The following is a 24,382-nucleotide window of genomic DNA, read 5'->3' as shown; positions in this document are numbered from 1 at the left end:
GCCAACGGTAGCTCTCCAGATGTTTTTTGCCTATAACTCCCATCAGCCCCAGCCATTGGCCATGCTGGTTGGGGCTGATGGGAGTTCTAGGCAAGAAACATCTGGAGAGCTACCGTTGGCCACCCCGAAAGACCAACACCAGCTCCATTTGAGCGCAGGAGCAGGTTTTTCCTACCAGTGGGAAAAGGGAGGTCCCCAGAGCCCCCCTCTCCTAGTTTGGGAGCCTGAGCCTTGCAACACCTCCCCCTTGCAGCTAAGACCTCAAGGCTTGAAAACCACTCATGCATTCTCAAAACAGCACAAGCAAATCTTTGAGACAACAAATCCTTCACCTCAGGCTGTTCAAACCCCAAAGTTTTTATCAAAAAAAGCAAAGCTTTATTTTTCTTTCTAAAGCTTCCCCAAATAAGAGGTCAGCAGTTCGAGCACTCAATTCCAGCAATTTTTTGGCCCAGGGCCTGCTCTCCCTCAGGCAGCTGCCACTCCCCACCCCCCAATCCAACATTTGCTCCTGCTTTTCTGGCTCCTGGCCCCGGAGAGTACAGCAAAGGAGAACATGTGGCCCTTGCTTAGAGCCTGCTCAGGGCAGCCCTGTTTCTCCAACATGTTTGACTCATCAGTTTAGTGGATCTGGGAAGTCAGCGAGATGCCACCAACCTTCACTCCAGCGATCACTTGCCCTGCGCAGACACTGCTGGTCTCAAAAGCTGTACAAGGATAATCCAGTCCTGTCTTTCCTGCCACGCACAGCCCTCCACTCCCAACAAATGGTGCTCCTCTAAGGGCAACCAGAATACCGTTTTGTGCTAGCTATTCCTGCTGGGTGAACTGCCCCATTCTCTTTGCCTCTAGCACCAGATAAAATATACCCCAGTCTAAGCAGAGGGGCCTCAGATATAAATATGGATTACATGGAGCATCTTTGTCATGAATCTCAGAAGCTGCATAACAGACATGTGAATGAATGAGAGCACAGCATTAATATCACTTGCTTCAGTGATAGCAAAGCTTGTCTGTTAAGGTTCCTTGCGCTGTGATCATTCCGACATGGACTCTGCCTGCAAGCACGCCTCATCTTGGAGATCCATGCAACAGGTTCAGAGAAACAGAGCACTTCTTCGAAGCAGACAGGTGGATAGATTCAGGTGGGTAGCCGTGTTGGTCTGAAGCTGCAGAACAAAGTTGGAGTCCAGTGGCACCTTTAAGTGTGTACACAAAAACTTATACCAGGTGTAAAACTGTCTTCATGGTGCCATTGGACTCAAACTTCATTCCACATTCTGCAGTGAGATCCCACATTGTGAATGTTAAAACTGGAGGGAAGGGTGCTTCTGCTATGTGGGTGGGTAAGTTGCTAAAGTCTTCATTCAAGAATAACCTTGATTTTTTTATGAAGAAATAAATGGGAAAGGTGTTCCTAGAACACAGCTGAAGAATGCTTTCAGTTGCTCCATTTTGTTTTAACTAAAAGACACCTTCAGAAAAACAGAATGGAGTAAACTGTAACACTTTCCTCCCTTCCCTCCAAAGCAGGCCACCCAATTGCCTTCATATGGAAGGTGACTGAAAGGTGCTGGATTTCCAACCAAGGTAAGTGCAAATCAGGAAGGGAAACAATTTGACTCACTGTTCTACTCGTCCAATTTCCTGTGTAGCTGTAGATTTTCAGTTATACTGCCATTTATCTGTTGAACTATGTACCTTGGAGGAGTTAAATGACAAACTATGCTCCATTGTAAGGGACACAAGCCTGAACTTTGTGATGTGACTCAGCCAATGTACTGCACTGTTTGAAGACAAGAGTTTTTCCGACACAAAAAGGAGTAATCGTTTCAGGTCACCTTTATCATTTGAGATCAAAAGTGCAACTAGTACAGCTTTTCTAAATCCCTTGCTTAATACCAAAGGCTTCCTCCCCAAATCCAGCTCACCCACTCTTGTCAGCGCTTGCCCACCTGCACCCCTTATTACACACCCCTGCCCTTCCTGTCAATCTGTCCACTCCATGAAAACTTGAACTGTAACCTCCTTGCGCTGCAGAGCTGTCTTAGTGGCCTGTGCTGCAAAAGCATTATATGTATACTTTTCTGGTAATACACAACTCAAACACTACTAAATAAGCTTTTTTTTTATTGCGCAAAGATGGGCCATTTCACTTCATCTTCTTCCCCTTTGGGTCTGTGTTTTGAGCAGCATTCCCACCGCGATCTGCTAACCACTCTTTCTCCAGCTGCTTCAGCATTTCCTGTGTGAGGAGTCCCTGCTGTATCAGTCTAGCAGCTAAAGCACCCCGGATACGACCTGGGGGCTCCACCTGTGCTCCAGTCGACCTGTTGCCCAGTGCTTTGGACCCCCTTGCTCTTCGCTGCGCTTGGCCCTTGGCATCATTTGGGGAAGACACTTGGCCGGTCTGTGGCAGGTCTTCCGCATTCAACATCCTGTCACCAATGTGAGTCCTCTGAAGCGGGAAATCGTCTGGAACAATCACAGTTCCAGAAGTGGCTTCTGAGACTCTGATCAGCCTGGTGATGTTGAGCACCCCGATTTGTATGATGTCATCCAGCTCCTTCTGGATGTCCCTCACAAGGTTGGTGTCAGGGAACATGTCCATAAAGCGGTAACTGAAAGGGAGCACAAACAGATGCACTGGGTAAGCGGTCACTGTAAGGAATCCCAGAAAGTCAAAGGCTGTTCCCTCTGGTATCAACCTCCTCTGAATCCCACTAACCATAAACAGGAATGAACAGCAATTTAGAGGAAAGTATTGCCACTTAATATCTTAAGCTGGGGTCCCCAAGGAGGTGTCCATCATTGTGCCTGCTGACACCCTTTGCATAGATAGGCTTCATATTGCTATGCCATTAAAGGTCTGAAATTGAAAACTGGGCTTCATCTTGTCCACTGGAGGTTCGATGGGCTAACCATATTTTTTTTAAAAAAAAAAACACTGCTTTGGGAAAAGCTGCCACCACAAGGACCTTCACTGCAAAACTTAAGGTAAGCTACGGCAGCCATTTTATGGCTAGCTCCACCTCGTACAGCAGCCATTTTGCGGCTGCATCCACCATCCTTTGTCAGAATTCCAAAGGTGCCCACCAGTTCAAAAAAGGTAGAGACCTGTGATCTAAACAAGCAGAGCGATTTCTTGAAGAACATACTGGGTTGGAGCCAATGACTGTCTCTACCAGAAAAAGATGCCTTGTTTAATGGAAGGGACTTGTTATTAGAGATGAGCACGAACCTTAAAAAGGGTGGTTTGGGGTGGCCCTTACTCTGAACTGAAACAAAAACGTTCCACCTGAACTGAGACGGTGAGTTCGGTTTCCCCTTTCTCCTGGCCATGGCAAACTTTCCTAGAAGGGACTTCCCAGCCACAGCTCGCCTGGACCAGAAGAGTGGGGGCGGGGACCACCCAGGAAAGGACTTCCTTTCCCCCTTTCTTCTGGCCACAGTTCACCAGCCAGGAAGAAGGGGGTGGGAATCACCCAGGAAGTGTTAAATGGCTGTGAGCCATTTGTCCTTTGAAGGGAGGGGGAGAGAGAAACCAAAGGGTTAAATGGCTTGCAGTCATTTAAATCTAACTGCAGAGCAAGCCTGCCGGTCAGTAGTTTGGCCTAAATGGCTGGCAGCCTTTGAAGGGGAGAAGCAAAACCAAAGTGTTAAATAGCTGCCAGCCAGCCATTTAAACCTAACAGCTGACTGGTGGACCCCAAGTCACTCAGCTGTTAAGGTTTAAATAGCTGGCCCCAGACAGCCAAATCAGCTTGCCTGGGAAATGTTCGGGAAATGAGCTGTGCGAGCAATCTGTCAAGAATATTAATTAGAAGCTATCCCAAGTATTTTCCAGGACCCTCTAGGTGACAGGTAAGGGTTACCTCATTTTGTCCTCACTAGAGCCTCCAGCCAGTAGGCCAGGCCGAGAGTTGGCAACCTGATCCAGTGAGAGTCACAGCTGAATAGGGATTTAAACCAAAACTTCCCTGACCCAAGTCCAATGCTCTAGATTTACTATAACTCAATGGATAGCTACTTCTCTGCCTTCAAGTAACTTTGTTTCTGTTCTGCATTAGTGGAATGACTAACAAACCAATCTAAATAATCTTTTCATCACAGACACTGATCACAGGTTTACAACTTTGCATATGCTTTGTGCCAGGCCTGCGAGATGCAACACACAACTGCAATATAGTTTCATCTTGGGGGTGATTCAAAACATGTAGCTTCTGACACAGTCCAGTTTTCTGCTGGGACTGTACCACAGAAATTCAAAATCCCCCTTCACAGGGAAAATTACACATCAACAAAAAGGTTAAGATGGTTCCTTTCCACTTGCAGGGCGACATTTGAACAAGTGGTTTCCTCTGGACTCTCTGAAATGGTACAATCCAAGAGGACTGCATCACATTAGAAGGTGCTGCTGGAATCAGCTCTTGCCCAGAACAGAGACTTATTCCCAAAGCTGCCCTCATTAAGAAAAACTGACCCATGCATCCATCTCCATACCTCAGCCAAAGATAGAGATCAAGGACATCGTGAACTGCTTCCAGATGAACAAGCTCCTTGATATTCCTGGGTGGGGTCAGGGGCCAATTAATGTGTCTGCACAGCCAGTCAAAGGTCAGTGGTTCATTTCTGCTGAATTGTCGTGCAAACTAGAAAATAAAAAATGCAGGAGTCTGAGGCGCAATCGGCAGGATTTCCTCAAGAACTAAAGTTACGTTCATCACAAATATCAATCATTCTTTCATATTCCCAAACACTGTGAACAGCTATTCTTCCTTATCAAGGTCAGGCGTAAGACTTTATAGCAGAAATTTTGCCTAATGCTTCGGTTCATCACAAACGATTCAACTATGTAGCAAAGCAAGGAAAATACATTTAACCTAACTTTTAAATTCAATATGTTACAGAAATGTTTGTTTGAAGTATGTAAAAGTTTTCACTGCATCTCCACCACTCTTGGGTTCAGCGAGGAATATCAGATGTCTCTCCTCCCTCACCCTCATTAGCAGGATTTTATATGGGCTACTGTTAGAGAAGAGGGAGCCAAGTCAGCCTGGCAGGTTAATGAAGCTGGCCTGGGGCCAACCGTCATTTGCCAAGACTGTGTTCCCTTTACATTTGGCTCTGGCACAAAGGGACCGAAGGGAGGGCAAAGTTGTGCAATTTCCCAGGAATTTCTTTCCTGGGTAGCACAAGCCCAACAAGTAGATCTTGTAGCCACCTGCTTTCTTCCCTGCTCCAGTCTAAACAGTGCTGTAAAATTATTCTGCATAGTCAGGAGTTCAGGAAGTGTTTCTAGGTTTTGATTTGTGTTTGACTGAATTGACAAGTCCACAGGGAGCAAAACAAAACTAATATGGGACACCTATAGAAGCCAGCTCTAATTCCAACCATTTCAAAACAAAAGACACACTGTTACTGCCGTAAGTAGATCTCGCCAAAGCGCATCCAAGGCTTTTTATGCCACATATTTGTATGGAATTGACAGCAGCCCAAGATAAGTAAGGCAATGGACTCTTCCTATGGCAATTCCTTCCTCCTTCCCCTGTGAGCCAACAGCTCCTACAAGTAACCAATAATCCACATGGCTCTTTGAAAGGTTATGTCACTATTAGGATACCCCAAGAGCCCCGCCTCCTGAAAACGAATGGAATTTGGGCTGAGGTCACAACCCTGGGAAACGGGCCTGAACAACTTGTTATCCATAAACCATTTTATTTATTTTTTATTATTATTTAATTGGATTTCTAGTCTGCCCTCCCCCTGCGAACAGAGCTTAGGGTGGATAACAACACAACAATTTAACAACATGCACCGTTGTCTTCCCAGCAACTGCAGGCCCAAGCAGGCACCAGATGAAGGAGGCTTTGCCAATATCTAGGAGTCTCCCACACACTGATCTGCTCTAAATCAATACCTTGTATCATTTTAACAGGGCACTAGAACCCTCATTGAACTGGCACATAAACCCAATATGCAAGCTGCATGCTTATGTACCTACAGGTGGCAGCCCCTCCCACAAGTCAGGCCAGTCTTTCCATCTGTTTCTTTGGGAACCCCCAAAAGCCGCATCCTTAAGCAAGTTATCACACAAAGGCAGCCTACACCCCCCCCCAGATGTTACCAAACAGATGCAAATCACTTACCTTCAACAGTGAGGTACACACGTACGGCTGCTTTTTGTTGATGGGCGCTGTGCAGAACACGTACCTGGCTCTCAAGTTAAGGGGAATATGCTGAATCATGTCAGCTAGGAACTTGAAGTCATCGACATTGCAGACAAAGTAGAGGCCATCCACTTGAGAGAGGCTCACAAAAATATCCTGTGGAAAATATCACATTTCAAGCAACCAGAAAATGGATCTCTGTCAACATTTCAACCTTTGCAAGAATGAACAAAAATGTCCAGGGTCCTTTCTAGATAAGAGTTGCACGGGAGGGGGTTACGACACTGGGCACCATGATCCGTGTGTGCCTGCAAGTACTAGCTGGACAAAAGGGCAGACTTCTGTGCAAGAAAAGGTGAATGCTGTGCAATGGAGAGCCAGTGTGGTATGGTGTTTAAACTGGCTGAACTAGGATCTGGGAGACTCAGGTTCAGATCTCCACTTGTACCATGGAAGCTCACTGGGAGACCTTGGATCAGTCACATGCTCTCAGCCTAACCCACCTCACATGGTTATTGTGAGGATACAATGGAAGAGGATGTAAGCTGCTTTGGGTCCCCGGGGGTGGGGGGGAAGGTGGGGTATAAATAAATCAAGAAATGTGCATATCAAAGCCATGGAAGCATACTATGCATTTGCTTTGTATACTTTATCCTGTTTCTACTTGTTGGCTATTAACCCCTCTCAGATCCTTCCTCAAGATTTTATCAAGCTCTGCTCACATACTTTAATGCTTATCCTTGCAGGCCTTAAGGGCTAGAAATTCGCTTCTTCAAAATAAAGTGCTGAGATTCTTACGATACAGGATGCTGTGCTTGCAGCAGCGCCATTACAAAATAAACAGAGAAATAATCCAAAAACGGATCCTTGGAACAATGGTGTTTGGGAGAGGTGCTGTCTCAGCGGGTCTCAGAGGCCCTGGGACTGGTTCAGCCAGAACGACAAAAAGCCGCCATTTCCGAGTAATGGTAAAAGGCAGCGAAGTCATAATATTCCTGTTTCAAGTTGCTCTTCCTTCTCCCTCTGAATTCCCAGCTCGTATGCAGGAAGCTACAGAAACGATCACACCCACAACTGCTCCTAACCCTGAGTGCCTTAGATCAACGATCAACATGTAAACTGCTGCATTCTAGCTCTGTGTTCTACCTTCATTTCTAATTTTGGATTAAGGAAACAGGGTTTTTTACCCCTAAGATTACAGCATTTTAAACCAACAAAGGAAAAATGAGTGTTCAAATGCCAGCCATAAGGCTCCAGTTGAGCATTATGGCTCCAATTCAGCCATCCTCACTTTGATATAGAAGCCACAGATGTTACAGATGCAGTTTGTGGCACAGCACAGCAGGGGGCGGTCTGCTTTTCAAGGGGGAAAAGTCCAGTTGTGAGGACACAGAAGACCTTGCTGGATTCACACAGCAAATCTCCCTCTCACCTATGGGCCCTTGCTTTGTAGGGGAGTTCACTGTCTGATCGGGTAAATATGCTTCTTAGCTTTCCCCAAAAAAAGCTAACCCTAATCCACGACACAAGGAAGAAAATTACACATTGATTTCCTCAGATCTGATAAGCTAAGCAGGGATCAGCCCTGGAGAGGATTTGGATAGGAGACTACCAAGAAGACTGAAGACTGCAGATTTATACCCCGCCCTTCTCTCTGAATCAGAGACTCAGAGCTGCTTACAATCTCCTATATCTTCTTCCCCACAACAGACACCCTGTGAGGTGGGTGGGGCTGAGAGGACTCTCACAGCAGCTGCCCTTTCAAGGACAACCTCTGCCAGAGCTATGGCTGACCCAAGGCCATTCCAGCAGGTGCAAGTGGAGCACTGGGGAATCAAACCTGGTTCTCCCAGATAAGAGTCCCCACACTTAAACCACTACACCAAACTGGCTCCTGGGTTGCTATGCTGCAGCAGACAGTGGCAAACCACCTCTGAGCATCTCTTGCCTTGAAAATCCTACAGGGCTGCTGTGACTCTATGGTCAAAAAAAGAAAAACGGAATCTATAATTTGATTTTCTATACAAAAACTGTGGATAGTATATGCCAAATATTGGAAAGGACTTTAAAAACCCTACTGGATGTGATGCTTAATACTCCAAGTAGATCACTCATTTAATATCCAGTGTGAAATACAAATGTAACCCAGAAATGAAAGTCTCCAATGTTAATCCAGATCTTGTACTATTTTTCACATGAATACTGAACAACTAAATGTGGATGTATGTCTCATTGATTTTTGTCTTTATATTTGAATCAACATATATTTAAAAATCAAAGGATCTTCCCGTGGACTATTCTTGCTGTAGCACCTAACGACGTGTGCCTGTGAAGTTTTAAAAGCTGCCTTCCTCATCAACTACAGAAGCAATATTTGATATATTTCCATCACACCAAGCCCTGGAAGGGCAGAGTATGTGCACGCAAAACTGTTCTTCACAGTCTCAACATTTAAAATGCTTCTCAAAGCAGTCAACAGGCCTTCTGGTCTTACAATTAGATTGGACAGTGTGGCACCAGGAAGATGATACGCAAACATTTCAATCTGTTCAGCAGTTGGATGCAAGCCAGCAGCCTGTGGAGGGGGAAAAAACAGAACAAAAGCACCTAATTTTTTTTTCTGATAGCAACAGTCTACAGCAGGAGTGGCCAACGGTAGCTCTCCAGATGTTTTTTGCCTACAACTCCTATCAGCCCCAGCCATTGGCCATGCTGGCTGGGGCTGATGGGAGTTGTAGGCAAAAAACATTTGAAGAGCTACCGTTGGCCTCCCCTGGTCTACAGTATTTGACCACAACATGGCGTCCCATTAAGCTCACCCCCCGAGACACGACTGCATGCTGCCCTGCCCAACCCAAAATAGTACTGAACAGAGGAAGCCTCACAGCTAATCAGGGCAAGAGTTCAAAGATGGCATCTGGGTTTATTTGTCCCGTGCACCTTCTGTCAGTTTTAGGCAGCTTGGAAAACAATTTAACAGACATAAGGAACAATAAAAGCCAACAGAAACAGCCAACCTTCCCATTACATCTCAAGCAAAGCCAGACCAAGAAAGCCTTCTGGAACAAATGCTTTATGCTCTTCTGAAAGGAGGCCATAGAGGCAGATCTCTACACCTCCTTCGGCAGATGGTTCCAAGGAGGGTGGGGGGAGATTGACAATTAATAAGGGCTATGAGCTGAAGGCCCTGATGGATGCACTTCTTTGCCTTGGACTCTTGCCCACCAGCAGGCCTTTCTGGCCCTTGGAGAGATGATTCCCAGAATCATGGGACCCATGCCATGGGGGCTGGGGGGGGGCACCACAGTGCAGAAGGGGAAGGGGGCAAAATCACCTCTGTCCCTCTCTTTTCCATCAGCACAATTCGTGAAGAGGATAAAAAGAGCCCTGCAGGATCAGACCAGTAGTCCAGCATCCAGTCTCAAACAATGGCTAACCAGTTCCTCTGGAGAGCCAACAACAGGGCACAGAGGCTGAGATCTTCCCTTGATATTCCCTCCGAGCTCTGGAATTCAGAGATTGACTGCTTCTGAATGTGGAGGCTCCCCTAAGTTACCATGGCTAGAGCCACTGATAGGCCTATCCTTCCCGAATCTGGCTAACCCCCTTTTAAAGCAGTTTATTCCTATGGCCATCACTACCTCCTCTGGCAGCCAATTCCACATTTTAATCATTTTTGCCACTCTGCAAACACAGTGCTGATCAAACAACTGCTTCAAAATGCTTCAAGGAGATCAGACTAGTCAGAAGAGATCTCACCATGATGGGTTCCACTGATTTATTCAGGATTTCCTTTAACAAGGCAAGGTCATCGCGGTGCATGGTCGTGACTTCCCCCTCTTGGAACACCGTGCTGAACCTTCCAGCTCTGCCTGAGATCTGTAATGCCTGGGAAGTCGTGATCGTGTCCATTTCCTTTTCACCCTTCTCATTCACCACGGGCTTAACCAGAGAGTTGAAAATGATTCTCTTTATGCTCCTAGAACCAAGGCACAGATATAACAGACTGGCAGTGAAATCACAGGAAAACGCTACTGCATTTGTTTTACCACAGTTCTGCAAATATTCTTCCAGGCAATGCGGTATCTTTGATTGGAAACAGCACTGTAAGTCAAAGAAGGTGCTGGATGGAGGATAATGGCAGTAAAAGGCTTTGTGGGGGGCTCAAAAGTACTATTGCAATGAAGAAAGTAGGAGTCCAGTAGCACCATTAAGACTAACAAAGTTTTATTCAGCATGTAAGCTTTCGTATGCAGGCACACGTCATCAGACAATGGAATGGGGTACAGTGAGCAGTTACATATAGGAGGTGGGCAGTGGTTAAGAATGCAAACCACTGCACACCAGCTATATGTAGCTCTGCTCACTGTGCCCCATTCCATTGTCTGATGAAATATGCATGCAAACAAAAGCTTACATGCTGAATAAAACTTTGTTCATCTTAAAGGTGCTACTGGACTCCTACTGCGTTCTGTTGCTTCAGACCGACATGGCTGCCCATCTGGATCTATTGCAATGAAGGAAACTTCCCCCTTTTTCATGCAGCCCTATCTGCTTTATATCAATGGAGCACTGCTGGTCACCCAATGTTTAGTCTAAGCTCTGTATGAAACCCGGTTCCACTGCCTGAGCTCCAAGGGCCAACCTCCAGCTGTCACCCAATTGCTATCAGGAGCAGGTAGGGAAAGATGATAGAGCAGGCATGGCAGTGCAACCACTTGGAGCCGCGTGACCCTTGGCCAGCCACAGCAGATGTCAGGTGGACATGTTCACTCCCCCTGGGGCATGAGAAGCTTTCTCAAATCTGGAAGAGTCCTGAGAAGGATGCTGGGCTTCACTGCCAAACAGGCAGGTTCAACGGGCATAGGGACCTTGGTTCTCTTAACTGGTATCCATTAAAGAAAATACTAGACTGTCAGCCTTCATGAAGTTGACATGAGGTCCTGCCCCAAAGTCAGCAGCTTGTTCAAGTAGGACATATGAATATTCAGAAAGGCTGTGGCAGAAGCATCACTGAAAGAGCCTGAAAAAGCTGAGAAATCCCCCCTCCCATCTGCCTCATTTGAGTACAATCTTAAGTTCACCCAGGATACTTACAAATTGAGCCCCATTCCAATAGCATCTGTGGCAACCATGATTTTACAAGGGTCATCGGGATTGTTGAACTTCTTGGCTTGAGTAAGCTTTGTTCCTGAAACAAATTCAATCACAAAGGTCGATTGGGTCCCAAATAAAGATGAAGTTGCACCTGAGGATGCAGGATTTCAAGCTCCCTAACAAAGCTGTGACATTCAGAGCAGACACTGAGACGCACCTTCTATGAGGGCAGCAACACAGAGGCGACCTTGGAAGCCATCATATGGCTCATGAATGGAGGCATGGTTAGTGCGGAGGCACTGCTTGTGCTGGGCTGCTGTGTGTTCATGGGGTAGTGCAGATGTGGCTACTGTGATTATTACAGCAGTGGAATGTTACCTTTAATATTTACATCCCCCTTTTCCCCACAAGGGTGTCCAAAAACAGCTCATATCATTCACCCTTGTTCCATTTTAGCCCCACAATGGCCACCTTGGGAGGTGGGTTAGGCTGGGAGCACATTCACTGGCCCAAGATCACCCCAGGAGCTTTAACAGCAGAGTGGGAGTTTGAAACTGGGACTCCCAGACTCTAGTCCAGCACCACGTATACTCCAGAAAGCAGGAAACAAACCACACATTTAAGACTTTACAAAGTTAAAACAAAAATAATAACCACGTGTAAGTATAACATGTATATATAACTGTCACGAGATAAAACACAAAAATCCAAAGCAACAATTCCTTAAGTAGTATGTGACAACATCCAAAATGCCACTTAAATACACATTTGAAGGTTACAGAGCTACGAAGGTTGCATAAGTTGCCTGAGATAAGCTCCCAGGTACTACATGTTTCAGTGAGTGATCATCTTCAGTTTTAAAGCTTTCCATTAATTGTGATCAACTAAGCAGTTAATGTTTTGCCACATAAATCTTGACTAAGAATTAATCAAAAGCATTTGCTGTTGTCACAGTGAGAAGAGAGATAATGATGACCCATCTGAGCACAGAATCTTTGCTCAAACCAGTTGCCTTTGATGCTGAAGATGGAGGTGGTTTTATGCTCCCAAGACCACAAGGGGGAGGCCAGAAGTATGTGCTAAGCCCACAGCAGGAAGCTCACTGCTTTCCCCGCTTCCTTCACAATGTCTTGCAAGATCTACTGAAAAGTTGGCTCTGCAACAAGGAACAGGAAATATCTGTGGGAGAAAAGGAGCATGTTGGGTCTCCCAACAAGTGCCAACTTCGGAGCAGCATCAGATTTAACAGGAAACTGAACAAAGGAGTAGGAGTTGGAAATGAAAGCTGTGTGAAGGCATTAAAATGCTAAGCTCAGCTACATCTTTAAGCGAGTCCACTCCTCTGTAAAAAACGTCTAACCAAAGGACAAGAAGTGGAAACCAAAATCTGTGGGTCAAAAGGAAAAGTCAACACACTAAGCACAGAAAATCTGCTTAATGCTGTACAACCAAATGCCAAACAGGTACATTTCAAAATTACTTGTCCGGTATGCCAAAGGCTAGAAGTAAAAGGCACCATCACCACCCTGTTTCCCACAAGAGGCAGTCACAACATTTACCAGGGGGCAGGCTTCCATAGATGACAGCACACTCCTGCCCGCGCGTTTCAATCTGCCGGCTCACAGAATAAATATCATTCTTGCTGAAACAGACAATGCAGTCTCCGGGGCGAAGATTATCCAGTGATTCAAGGGGTCGATCCAGCACCTTTATAGGGGTCAGCCTCTTGTAGTTTCTCACCTAATAAGACAGTAGAGTTTACAGTTGTAACCACAAGAGAACTATAATGAACAGGAGAGAAGCGGTGATGAAGAGAGCTCTGGGAGGTACCTATAAGGACTTGCACACTGACAGTGGTCTGTCTCTCCCTGCAGGCAGTCCACCCAGGTCTCTGCTGCAAACTGATTCAGATACAACCCTTTCACCCCCACACCACTTTCAAATGCAACTTGTCATACAGCAACAGGGGAGAGGAGGGCACTGCTGAAAATAGTCCACAGATTTTATTCAATTCCAAAAACCCTTATTGGCATAACAATAACTTTAATATTTTATTGTATTTAGGTTCCTTTTGTGGTCTTGGCAATGGGATTAGTGTAGAAATGAAGAGTCCCAACTTGCACTCAGTCCCTTTCTGGGGCGAGACCATTTAACTTGAGTGCATCTCATCTGGCAGAAAGCTTGTCAGAATTACACACTCCCAAGGCAGGGGTGGCCAAACTTGCTTAACATAAGAGCCACATAGAATAAATGTAAGGTGTTTGAGAGTTTGCAAGACATTAACATCAGAGTTTGAGAGCTGAAGGAAGGAAGGAAAACAGAGTCACATGTACCTCTTTCACACATACTGTGTGGCTCCTGAAGCTCCCATCTGCCCCACTGGCTGGCTTGGAGAAGGCATTTCAAGTTAAAGTTGCTTTCTTTCTCTCCTTCCCCTCATCTATTTTCCTTTCTTCCTTCAGCTCTCAAACTCTGATGTTCATGTTTTGCAGCTCTCAAACATTCCAGCAGCTGCAAGTGTAGCAGTAGGGAATCAAACCCAGTTCTCCCAGAAAAGAGCCCGTGCACTTAACCACTACACCAAACTGGCCAGAGCAGTAATTCTGAACAGTTACTTGGGCATCAGCATCATCAAATTTATTTCTTTACTTTAAGACATTCCCATTCAATTCCACCTCTCCCACACGTTTTACACTGCCATATAATTCAGATTGTTAAAAGGGAGCCTATAAGTCAGACGTGCACTTTGTAAAGGGGCGTGGCACCCACCTCCACCTCCTCGCCTGTTGTGTACATCAACTCTGTCACCAAGTTGATAGCAGCAGCTTCCCCACAGACATGAATTTCTTCTGCACAGAGCCCTGGGGGGAAAAACATAATCCCCCGTTAACTTGAAAGGCAATTAGAAAAGTGATTTCAATGGAAACATACTGGACTCAAGTCACATGTGGTCGGGTTTAGGGGAGACTGGGGTGGAATCCATAATTATCCTGGGAACTGCAGTTTTGAACTGGTGGCTCCAGGGAGCCTGTGTACCTTTAAGATGCCAGTTTTGGGGACCAGCGTGGCAAGCAAAGAGACTGGATTTATACCCTGCCCTTCACTCAGAATGGCTTACAATCTCATTCCCTTCCTCTCCTCACAACAGGCACCCTGTGAGGTAGGTGGGGCTGAGAGAGTTCTGAGAGAACTGAGACTTTAATGAGATGCAGACTACTCCTTAATTGCCAGCAATGATCTTTTACTGTGAGGATACAGTTGACAGGCAACATTGATGAGGTCTTCCCATTTACCAAACAAAGGAAGTCTTTGTAGTGACATCTGTCCAAGCTGCGATATGTCTCCAACACATGCAGCTGAAGGAACAAACTGAACTAGTTCTATTGCCATTCTGGACCTCCTCTCAAGGGAAGCCAAACATCAGCCATTAAGGCTATAACATGACCCTCACAGAAAACATACCCAAGAGCGCTCGCGTCCAAGCCCAGCCTCTGCTAGGATCTTTGATCATCTGAATTTCATCAATCACAGCCACTTCATCTGAAAAACAAAACACATTTGGGTAAATGATGCAGGCCAATATGAAAGACAAATGCAGAGTGGTAATTGTCCCCCAAGGTAAATTCATTAAACAGGTTATTCGCTCAGTTTAACAACTGCTCTTATATCATTTTAAGATTTCTCCTTTCCTAGTAAATTGCTTGTGGCAACTCAAAGTATTTATTTATTAAATTTATATCCTGCTCCTTCTCCAGCGAAAGGGATTTGGGGCAGCTAATGCAGCATATAAAAAACACCCCCCCAAAAATACAAAGATACAATAAATAACCTTTAAAATTATTTAAAATCTTTTAAATTGAGCCTATTTTGGGAAGGGCAGGATAGAAATGTGAAATCAATATAAAACGATTATATAAATATAAAACATAAATCTTCAAAACAGAAAGCGATAAAAAATCTATCCCCATTAAACTCATAACAGTTTTCTTAAATCTATTAAATACATCACTTCTTTTTCCTTTGTCTAAGCTGTTTATTTTTTGTTAACAGAAGAAATTCCAACTTAAAATATACTACAATATAGTAGAATATAAGTTCCATACTACAACATTACTGAAGGGCAGCCAGTCCAACTCCTCCATGGAAGATCTGACCATGGCACTTCAAGCTGTGGCAGGGTGGCTCAGGCTGAGTCGACTGAAGCTGAATCCAAAGACAGAGGTCCTGTACCTAAGTCTTGGCAGTCTGGGAACCGAGGTCTTACTACCGACCTTGGATGGGGCACCACTTGCACCAGTGCCCAAGGTCAAAAGCTTAGGGGTACTCCTGGATTCATCTTTAAATATGGAGGCCCAGGTTGCAGCAACTGCCAGATCAGCGTTCTATCATCTACGGCTGATAAGGCAGTTGGTTCCCTTCCTTGAACGCAGCGACTTGGCGACAGTGATCCACTCCACAGTCACCTCAAGACTGGATTACTGCAATGCCCTCTACATGGGGCTGCCCTTGGCTTGAACCCGGAAGCTTCAACTGGTGCAGAACACAGCAGCCAGGCTGTTAATGGGCCTTCTTATACGGGAACACATTCAACCTGTGCTGAAAGCGCTGCACTGGTTGCCTATTGCATACCAGGTTCGTTTCAAGGTGTTTTAAGGCCCTATATGGCCAGGGGCCTGCATACCTGAGGGACCACGTTTCCCCACATCTTGCCTGCAGAGCACTTTGGACTGGATCACAAAATCTACTTACAATCCTCGGCCCTAAGGAGGCCAGGCTCATGTCAACTAGAGCTAGAGCCTTCTCTGTAGCGGCCCCAAGCTGGTGAAATGAGTTGCTGGAAGAGGTCAGGGCCCTGTGAGAGCTCATACAGTTCCACAGGGCCTGTAAGATGGCACTCTTCCACCAGGCATTTGTGAACTAGGCTGTTGGCCAATACAGTTTATAGCAACATGTGAACCACCACCAACAATCTGCTGTATAGCAGTTGCAGAGAGGATAATTTAAGATCTGCTATACAGAGAACTATAAAATTGGAAAACGTGAGATCATGGCACCGAAACATTATGTATTTTATGTCTATTTTACTCTATGTTTTATGGTTTTAATGCTGTATTATTACGTTGAATCATGCACAAGCATGTCTGTGTGAGCCGCCCTGAGCCCGCCTCAGCAGGGAGGGCAGGATATAAGTGGAATAAAATAAAATAAATAAATAATAAAAATAAATTATATAAACTTAAATGTTTTTTTTAAAAAAACAGCTATACTTACAGGGTGTATTAACGCTACACATCTCAATAGTGCAGGCAACGTGGGCAGAAGGTCTGCCCTCCCCATCTACACAGACTCGCTCTTCCCCAGTCACCAAATCACACGGCACGTTCTACAAGGATAGAAAAAGGACATACAGGTGATTTCCCAAGAAGGAAGAAACAAAATGGAAAGGAAGCTCCCACAAGAGTTCTACGCCGAAATATATCCAGAAAGCATTGGGTGGGAAGCAAGCAGCTTTGTATAAACCTGGACATCCTGATTTTCAGTGTTATAGTAGATCTAGAAGAAAAATAGATGCAAAGCCGCGAAAACTCCAGGAGGCAAACGGAGAAGGAAGAAAAAGGTCTGAATTTTCCACTGCTCTGTCAGACAAAACCCATCTGAAGAGAACCATGTCAAGCTTATCTTTTCTTCTGGTGCTTAATTTAAACCAGCAGCCTTCCATCAAGGGCTTCTTATCAGCCTAATTTCCACTCCCTCCCCACAACTAGCACTTAACCTCTCCTCTCTTTCCCCCATTTTAGACATCCAAACTGATTTCACAAACTAGCACACTGTCCTGTATAGTTTGGAGAACACAGATTTCTCTTTTAAAGGTGTCGGCTCTAATACACCTTTTCTAAGACACAGCATGTCTATTAGATATCTAAAACATAGAGAGGACTATGGCATGAAAAGGTTCTGTCCTTCATGGTCAATCTAAGGCAGAAGAGGCTGCATCTACCTTAGATTTCCAAGCAAAGGCAAGCAAAATATTGCTGTACTGAATTGGTTTTGCCTTGCAACTCGTACCCATTCCATTTGCAGATGCCTCAGCAGATCTACTGAGCTGCTCTAGATTATAGTGATTTCAGATTCTCTTAAACTGACACTTTATAAAAGACAGCACAGAACATGTACAGCAAACAGCTATTACAGAGGTTCACACTCAGCAACTGCAGGGTCCAAAATTTGCACTTGCAGCTACAGATTTTCTATTCATAAAGTTTATAGTTACCAAGCTGACTAGTGCCTCCTGACAAAAAGGCAAATAATCTAAGGACATTGAAGACAGCAGCTCCAAAGAAAAGGTTGTGTAATGTATTTCCAGAGGTGCTTGCCTCTCCCTTTCCTTCCTACCAGCCCCCCCAAGCCAACTGTCTTCCACACTACTGAAATACACACAATGCGATTCTTGGAACACAGGGTTTGTTTTTTGCTTATACAGTTGGGCAGAGTATTATGCAAGCCAATGGCAGTACATTACAAACAGCCACTACAATATTCAGTATCACAGCAATGACATGCCCCCCACACAAGGTTTCACAGAAAAATATCTTAAGATACTGACAGCATCATTACTCTTCTGGAAGATCTCGTGTGCCAGCAGCTTTAAAGGGCCACAGTATATTCCTGATTTTGCTGCTAAATATCTTTGGATTGCATGATAGGTTTTTCCACTATTTGTCGGACCTGAATGAAACACAATTTTTCTCTGGATAGCCCTGGCTTCTGGATACCTAGAATACAAAAAAAACCACACGCAAACAGAGACACATGTTAACTAAGTTTTGATTCAAATGTGTATTGAATTAAATAATTCAATGAGATGAATTAAGTATCACCATAGGGAAAATGGCTTCAAACTTTTCCCTTTTATTTACACCCCAGCACCGAAGAGCTTTCTCTCTTGCTAGATGTAATGCTCTGTCCTCTGCCATACTTCTTGGCAGATTTAATAAGACAATCTACTCTCTTAGATACTGTCCTCGTGACCACACATCCGTTGAAACAGTCCCTCATGTCTTGCTCCACTGTTTGCTATAGTCACAGCTTCGTAACTCAGTTCTGTGTCCCATTTTAGAGAAATCAGGAGACTGCACAGATGCCTTGAAAGTCTGTAGGCTCCTGAGCGGTTTCTCCCCGAAAGACACTGAAATAGCAGACAAGTTCATTTTTCTGGCCACCATGATACGCCAAAGGATTTTGTAACCATAATTTTAATTGGTAACGACGTTTCTAAATATTAACTGTATCTTTTGTATATTATGGGTAATTTTTATTCTGTATAATTTGGTAATCCTCTTACTCTGTATAACTGATTTCGTTTATGCCAATAAAGGCTGATGATGATGAATTAAATATCTCAACTCCACCACTCTTCCCAGTGGGGATCCAAAGTCGTTTATACTATTCTCTTTTTGTCCACTTTATCCTCAGAACAACCCTGTGAAGTAGGTCAGGCTTAGAAAGAGTACTGACTGGCCCAAGGTCACCCAGTGAGGGATTTGAACCCCAGTCTCCCAGGTCCTAGTCCAATACTCTTAACCACTACACCACACTGGCTGTCCCTCATTTTACAATCTGTTTTTAAAATATCCTAAAAATTCGTTTGAAAAAAGAATAAAAAAGATATGAAACACACATTTTAATAGCCAAGATATCATATTAAAATCTGCAGCAATTTCTTTTTAAAAAAGAAAGAGATCAATTCTCAGTTCATTCCACTACAAAGCAGCAAAACTAAACACAGGCAAAATACAAACGCAGATGACAGCTGGAAATCGTATAAACAGAATATGCTGTTTTGAAGCCACTAACCAGTTGGGTGGCAATCGTAAGTCACTGATTTTGCGCAGATCCTCCATACACTCCAGCATAGGAAAGATCTGCTTAGCATGTCTCATGAAAAATGGGAACAGATCATCAACATGCCCTGAAAACAGAAGAGAGATACATCAAAATGTAACTAACAAATTGCCACCCAACTGGCTTGAAACATCTCCGACTGAACACTCCAAATTAAAATAAAACATTCAGCATCATTTCAAAATATAAAAATGGTCTTCCGCATGCTCTCACTACTCAGAGGTTACACATGCAGAGCAGCAAGAGAGGATGCACAAAGGAAGGGGTTGGCGTGGAGGGAGAGAAGCACAGGCTAAGCAGCTTCTTTCCAACTCGCCCGTGCTTGCTGGATGCCAGTTTTCTGGATTCTGCTTAAGAATCCAGGCCAGGGTAGCAAGGTGCTACCTAGAAGCAGAGCTTCACTCCTCCTGCTGCCACTGGGACTTCATGGATGCCCCAAAGGCCTCTGAGCTGCTGAACCCTGGCCTGAAGCACTGCTGCTTGCCTGTCATTGCAGGAGTATCCACACAATGCAGAATCTCCTTCTCAGCCAATCAGTGCCCTGATGCTACATTTTAGATTCCACTTAACTCAAAGGAACAATTGCTGTAGTAGAGATATTAGAAGCGAGGATGCATACTACCATTTCCACATTCCACTCCTGCTACAGTCATCTTCTAGCATTCTTTTTATTGTTACTAAAGATGTTTCTATGAATGAACAAGTATAGCAACTATACACATACACGGTGATACCAGATACTAGAGCAAGGGATCTGAACTCTTCAGCTGTGCCCCACAGTAGCACACAAGATGGCATTTGCCCTATCTGCTGAGGCTGCTAAGGCAACCAAAACAGAATCCAAGCTCTCTCTTTTTTTATTATTATTAAATTTTATTTGTATCCTGCCCTCCCCGCCTAGGCAGGCTCAGGGCGGCTAACAACATTCAATAAAACATTATACAAAATACAATGGTTAAAACAGCATTAAAATTATAAAACAACATTAAAATTATACATAGTTAATAGCCAAAATGGAATTGTGAGAAAATATTTGTCACCCTTTTGTTTATCTTAGCAACCTCATCAAAAAGCTAATCACCACTGAGTTTCACAGGAAGACCTACAAAGTTCTGATGATTCCATGGTTTTAATCATACCTAGGGATTCCCCAGGATATGGAGAACCTAGTGCCACTTTCAGGGCTGGTCCCATGGCACTGCTTCTGTTGCCTGCACAGGGGCCAGGACTTCACTATTAGATATGATAATATAAGTACCAAGCAGAAGCAACGTGGTGAACAGACATGCTGACACTCCAGGGTCTCCATGTAGACTGAAAGAAAGCTAACAACAGTTTGCAGAATTTCTTTCTTGCAATATATATACATTTAATGGCCTGACTCTAAAGCAAACCAATTCATATATCTTTTAAAAATATGATGAACTCACTTGATATTCCCCATGCTTACCTGCCCCACAACATATATCATTTAGAATAATGTGCACATCTGGGCTCAATGAATTAGATTCCATGATGTATTTCCTAAAGCTTATAAATGCTTGATGAAAAAGACGAGCTGTAAAAGGAAGGAAAGAAAAAAGGAGCTTAGTGTTCCATACAAGCATTGTACTTTCAAAATTTAGACTAAAGCTCGAATACATTAAATAATGTCTTAATAAAATTCAATAATTTTAATGTACTTTGCTTTCGCAATGAAATTCAATGCAAACTGCCACATAATTTTTCAAAAAAAAAGGGTAAGTAAAGAACTCTGTGTTTTTCAGACACTGTTCATACAATGTATGTCTTAGCCCAGCATCTTCAAAAATAGGTCAAACACAGCAGAACTGAAGATTAAAGAACAGACTAAATTCAGACATGTCATTCACCAAAAGCATGACAAAATATCCAGCAAACATTCAGTATTTCATACCATCTAGCCCGTTTTCTGCTCCTAATCTCTGTATTTCTCTCCTCTTGTAAAATTTATTCAGGACTTTCAGGACTTCACCTAGAAAACAAAACACAAAAGGTAGCATCTTACTTATATGAACACAGATAAAACATAAGAAAAGAGCAGTTATCATCAAGCATAAAGTACTTATTTAGATCTTCTGGGGAGAATAATAGTTTTCATAGCACACACACAAATTCCCAATAAACTAATGCCCAGTCCTTTCCTGGTTACGGTGCTTCAGATTAGGGATGGGCAAAGTTTTCTAAGTAGAAATGGTAAAGGTGATCTCTGACACTTTGGGTGTGGTCAGGCTCTACAATGCACCCAGCATCCTGCAGCAATGAGGGTTTAATATTACAGAGCACAATCATGCAAATGACCTGATAGATAAAGATGGGTAGCCAAGTTAGTCTGCCTATAGCAGTAGCAAAGAGCAAGAGTCCAGCAGCACCTTAAAGACTAACAAAATTTATGGCATTGATTTAGAGAAATGAAGCTGCAAAAGGAATGTTTCCTGAATAACCACAGAAAGTGCATATGGTAATGACACAATATGTACAGAAACTCCTTTGTGTAGAAAAAAGGTTTATCACACTTTGATAAAAAGTTGGGACAACCCTAAGAGATGTGCAAATGCATCTCCCGAGAACCAGCATGGTATAGTGCTTAGAGTTTCAAACTAGGATCTGGAAGACCCAGGTTCAAATTCCCATTCTGCCATGGAAACTTGCTGAGTAACGCTGGGCCAGTCACACACTCTAGCTACAACTCACAGGGTTTTTGTGAGAATGAAACAGGGAAGTGGAAAACAATGTAAGCTGCTTTGGGCCCCCACTGTGGAAGAGGGAGAATAAATTAATAAAGTACATAATAAATAAATTTGTGGTCACCAAATCGCCAGTTGGCTATGTCTCCTTTACAGGAAAATACACACAACAAATTGGACCTATAAAGAACAATATAGTTAACACAGTGCCTTAAGACCAACACTTATCTACTATGTTGTGTATGTAGGCATTCTCACAATAACCTCACATCCTTCACAATAACCTGGTAAGGCAGAGCAAGATGAAAGAGGGCATTCAGTACAGAGGAGGACCCTGGCAGTCTCCCCTCTTCCAGTTCATCCTCACAGACAACCCAGTCAATGTTCCCTCTAAGCTGCAGAGTCTTGTGAGCAAAAATTCTACTTTGTGAGCTACTGGCATTTAAGTTGTAAGATACTGCATAAAACAGTTTGCTCTGGGGTCATCCTTCCTGAACTAAGACGAAACTGTGTGAGCGGAAGGCTAAAAATCTGTGAGCTAGATCACACTAACTCAGCTTAGAGGGAGCACTGACCCCAGTATTGCTCTGACCACTTCGACAAAATGACCCATAAACAACCGTTTGTCAGAAACCAGAGTTTACAGTCAAACACCAAAAGTCGAAACGGGGTGGCAAGAAGACGCCGAGCAGCAGGACTCCAAAGCGCCCATCTCCCGGCCAAGCGCCGCCGCTTACTCTTGTTGAGCGGGCAGGTGAGCTCTGCACCGACATCCCCCGCGGGGCCAAGCTCCACCGGTGACACGGAGAGCGGCACGAACAAGGAAGTGTCCGGAGCTTTCGCGCCTGCGTCGCGGCCGTCGGATGAGGCGGTGGAAAGGGCTCGTAAGGCGGCTGCTCGGCTCGGGCCGCTTTGCCGGCTCCGAAGAACCACGGCGCCTCCATAGCGGAGCTGAGTCAAGAGCCGCGCGCAGCGACTGACAGACATGAGAACAGACTACTGGGAGCCCTCCGGAGCACTCTTCTTGCGTCATCGTCGGGCGACCCAGGCCCCCAGAGAACGGCTTCTCAGGTGCCTGAGCGCTCGGGGGTCGCGGAGAGTCTTGCTTCGAGCGACGTACACTGCTTGGGAGGACTTAGCCGAACGGAAGGGATCCCAAGGTACGGCAGTGGGCCGCCCCCGCCACCACTCTCAGTCCGGGCAGCGACGACCTTCTTGACCACCGCTCGCTCTCCTCAGGCAGTGCGTTAGACAGCCACCCACGTGTGCGGTTGCTAGCCAGCAAGCCCGGAGATGGCCGGCTTGCTCGCGCTGCACGTGAGAGGTCGCGGACCGCGTGGGAGGGAGGCACATGTGCAACGCTTACACGAGTCAGCAGCGCTCTTTTCCCGCGGGCCCTTTGCTTTGGTTTCGTTGTCCGTGAGAGGATTAAATACGGGACCCGCACACACCCCGCATTCGATAAAAGTAAAGGGAGTCGCGAGCAATACTTACTCAAAGCTGTGGAGTCTTGTGAGCAAAAATTCTATGTCATTAAATGATTCTTCCCACCCACATAGCCAGTCCACACTATCCCCAATTCTGATGCCACAGTTTATGCCAAAGAGAATACTACAAGATTGATTGGAGCCTACCACTGACGAAGTCTTGCAGTTCACTCACTGGCAGGTGTTTTTAAGAATGTTGATTCAGTAAGGTTCCTTCCCATTTAGATAACATTGCCTATTCAGAATTATGATGCCTTACAAAAGACAATTTAAGTTTTGAATTTAATGTGCAAAATCCAAGAAAACATATTTCCTTTCAGAAGCTGCTTAAAAATCGTAACAAGACTAAGTAGAAACTTAAGCATACTATGCTCTCAAGGCAATGTAGATTTGAGACTAAGTTATAACAGAGCTGTCACACTAATTTACAGTCTCCCCCATCTAATGGTGCAGTACATTCGTCAGATATTTACAGGTGTTGACATTGAAAATATTTTTATACTTGCTCCAATCCAGTTTGGTATCTGCATTGACAGAAAGGTTGCCAGAATGAGCTGATCTTGATTCCTGTATTGGGAAGTGAATGGAAGCAATCAGGGCTCTTTTTGAGCAGGAACACAGTTCCGGCTAGCTTGGCATCAGGGATTGTGGCCTGGTATAGAAATGAGTTCCTGCTGGGCTTTTTCTACAAAAAAAGCCCTGGAAGCAACCATTCTAAAATGGGGGGGGAAGGGGATCCTGACATGCACTGGAATGGGGCTATGGTTGCCAGCTCCAGGTTGGGAAATACCTGGATATTTGGGGTGTGAAGCCTGAGAAGGACAGTTTGTGGAGGGGAGGGACTTGAATGGGGTATAATGCCAGAGAGTCTGCCTTCCAAAGTGGACGTTTTTCTCCAGGGGAACTGATGTCTGTTGCCTAGAGATCAATTGTAATACCAGGAGATTGATCTCCAGCCAGCACCTGGAGGTTGGCAACCCTAAATGGGCCCCGTGTACTTAACTATTAAGGTATTTGTTTT

The 24,382-nt window shown here is 44.6% G+C and overlaps 1 protein-coding gene across 1 annotated transcript; it reads right to left on the bottom strand.

Moving 5' to 3' along the window:
• Positions 1-1,826: 1,826 nt before the first annotated feature.
• Positions 1,827-22,890, bottom strand: SUPV3L1 (Suv3 like RNA helicase). The gene is made up of 15 exons (XM_060241158.1): positions 22,612-22,890; positions 21,085-21,162; positions 20,620-20,727; positions 19,122-19,236; positions 17,872-18,040; positions 16,539-16,650; positions 14,730-14,807; positions 14,037-14,128; positions 12,827-13,007; positions 11,268-11,361; positions 9,930-10,149; positions 8,665-8,745; positions 6,150-6,326; positions 4,504-4,652; positions 1,827-2,621 (listed from the first exon to the last, which is right to left on the bottom strand). The coding sequence occupies exons 1-15, from the start codon at positions 22,859-22,861 to the stop codon at positions 2,153-2,155; spliced, it is 2,373 nt and encodes a 790-aa protein (XP_060097141.1). The 5' UTR covers positions 22,862-22,890; the 3' UTR covers positions 1,827-2,152.
• Between the last annotated feature and the right edge of the window lie 1,492 nt (positions 22,891-24,382).

This window comes from Heteronotia binoei, chromosome 6, assembly GCF_032191835.1.
Source record: "Heteronotia binoei isolate CCM8104 ecotype False Entrance Well chromosome 6, APGP_CSIRO_Hbin_v1, whole genome shotgun sequence".
Lineage (NCBI taxonomy): Eukaryota > Metazoa > Chordata > Lepidosauria > Squamata > Gekkonidae > Heteronotia > Heteronotia binoei.
This window is presented reverse-complemented; position numbering and strand designations above follow the sequence as displayed.

Coding starts and splice junctions, on each gene's coding strand:
- SUPV3L1 (XM_060241158.1), bottom strand. CDS start 22,861: ATGTCTGTCAGTCGCTGCGCGCGGCTCTTGACTCAGCTCCGCTATGGA. Junction 18,041..19,121: donor TTACGATTGCCACCCAACTG/GTTAGTGGCTTC, acceptor TTTGTATTCTAG/GTATCCAGAAGCCAGGGCTA. Junction 8,746..9,929: donor AATCAGTGGAACCCATCATG/GTGAGATCTCTT, acceptor CCCCCTCCACAG/GCTGCTGGCTTGCATCCAAC.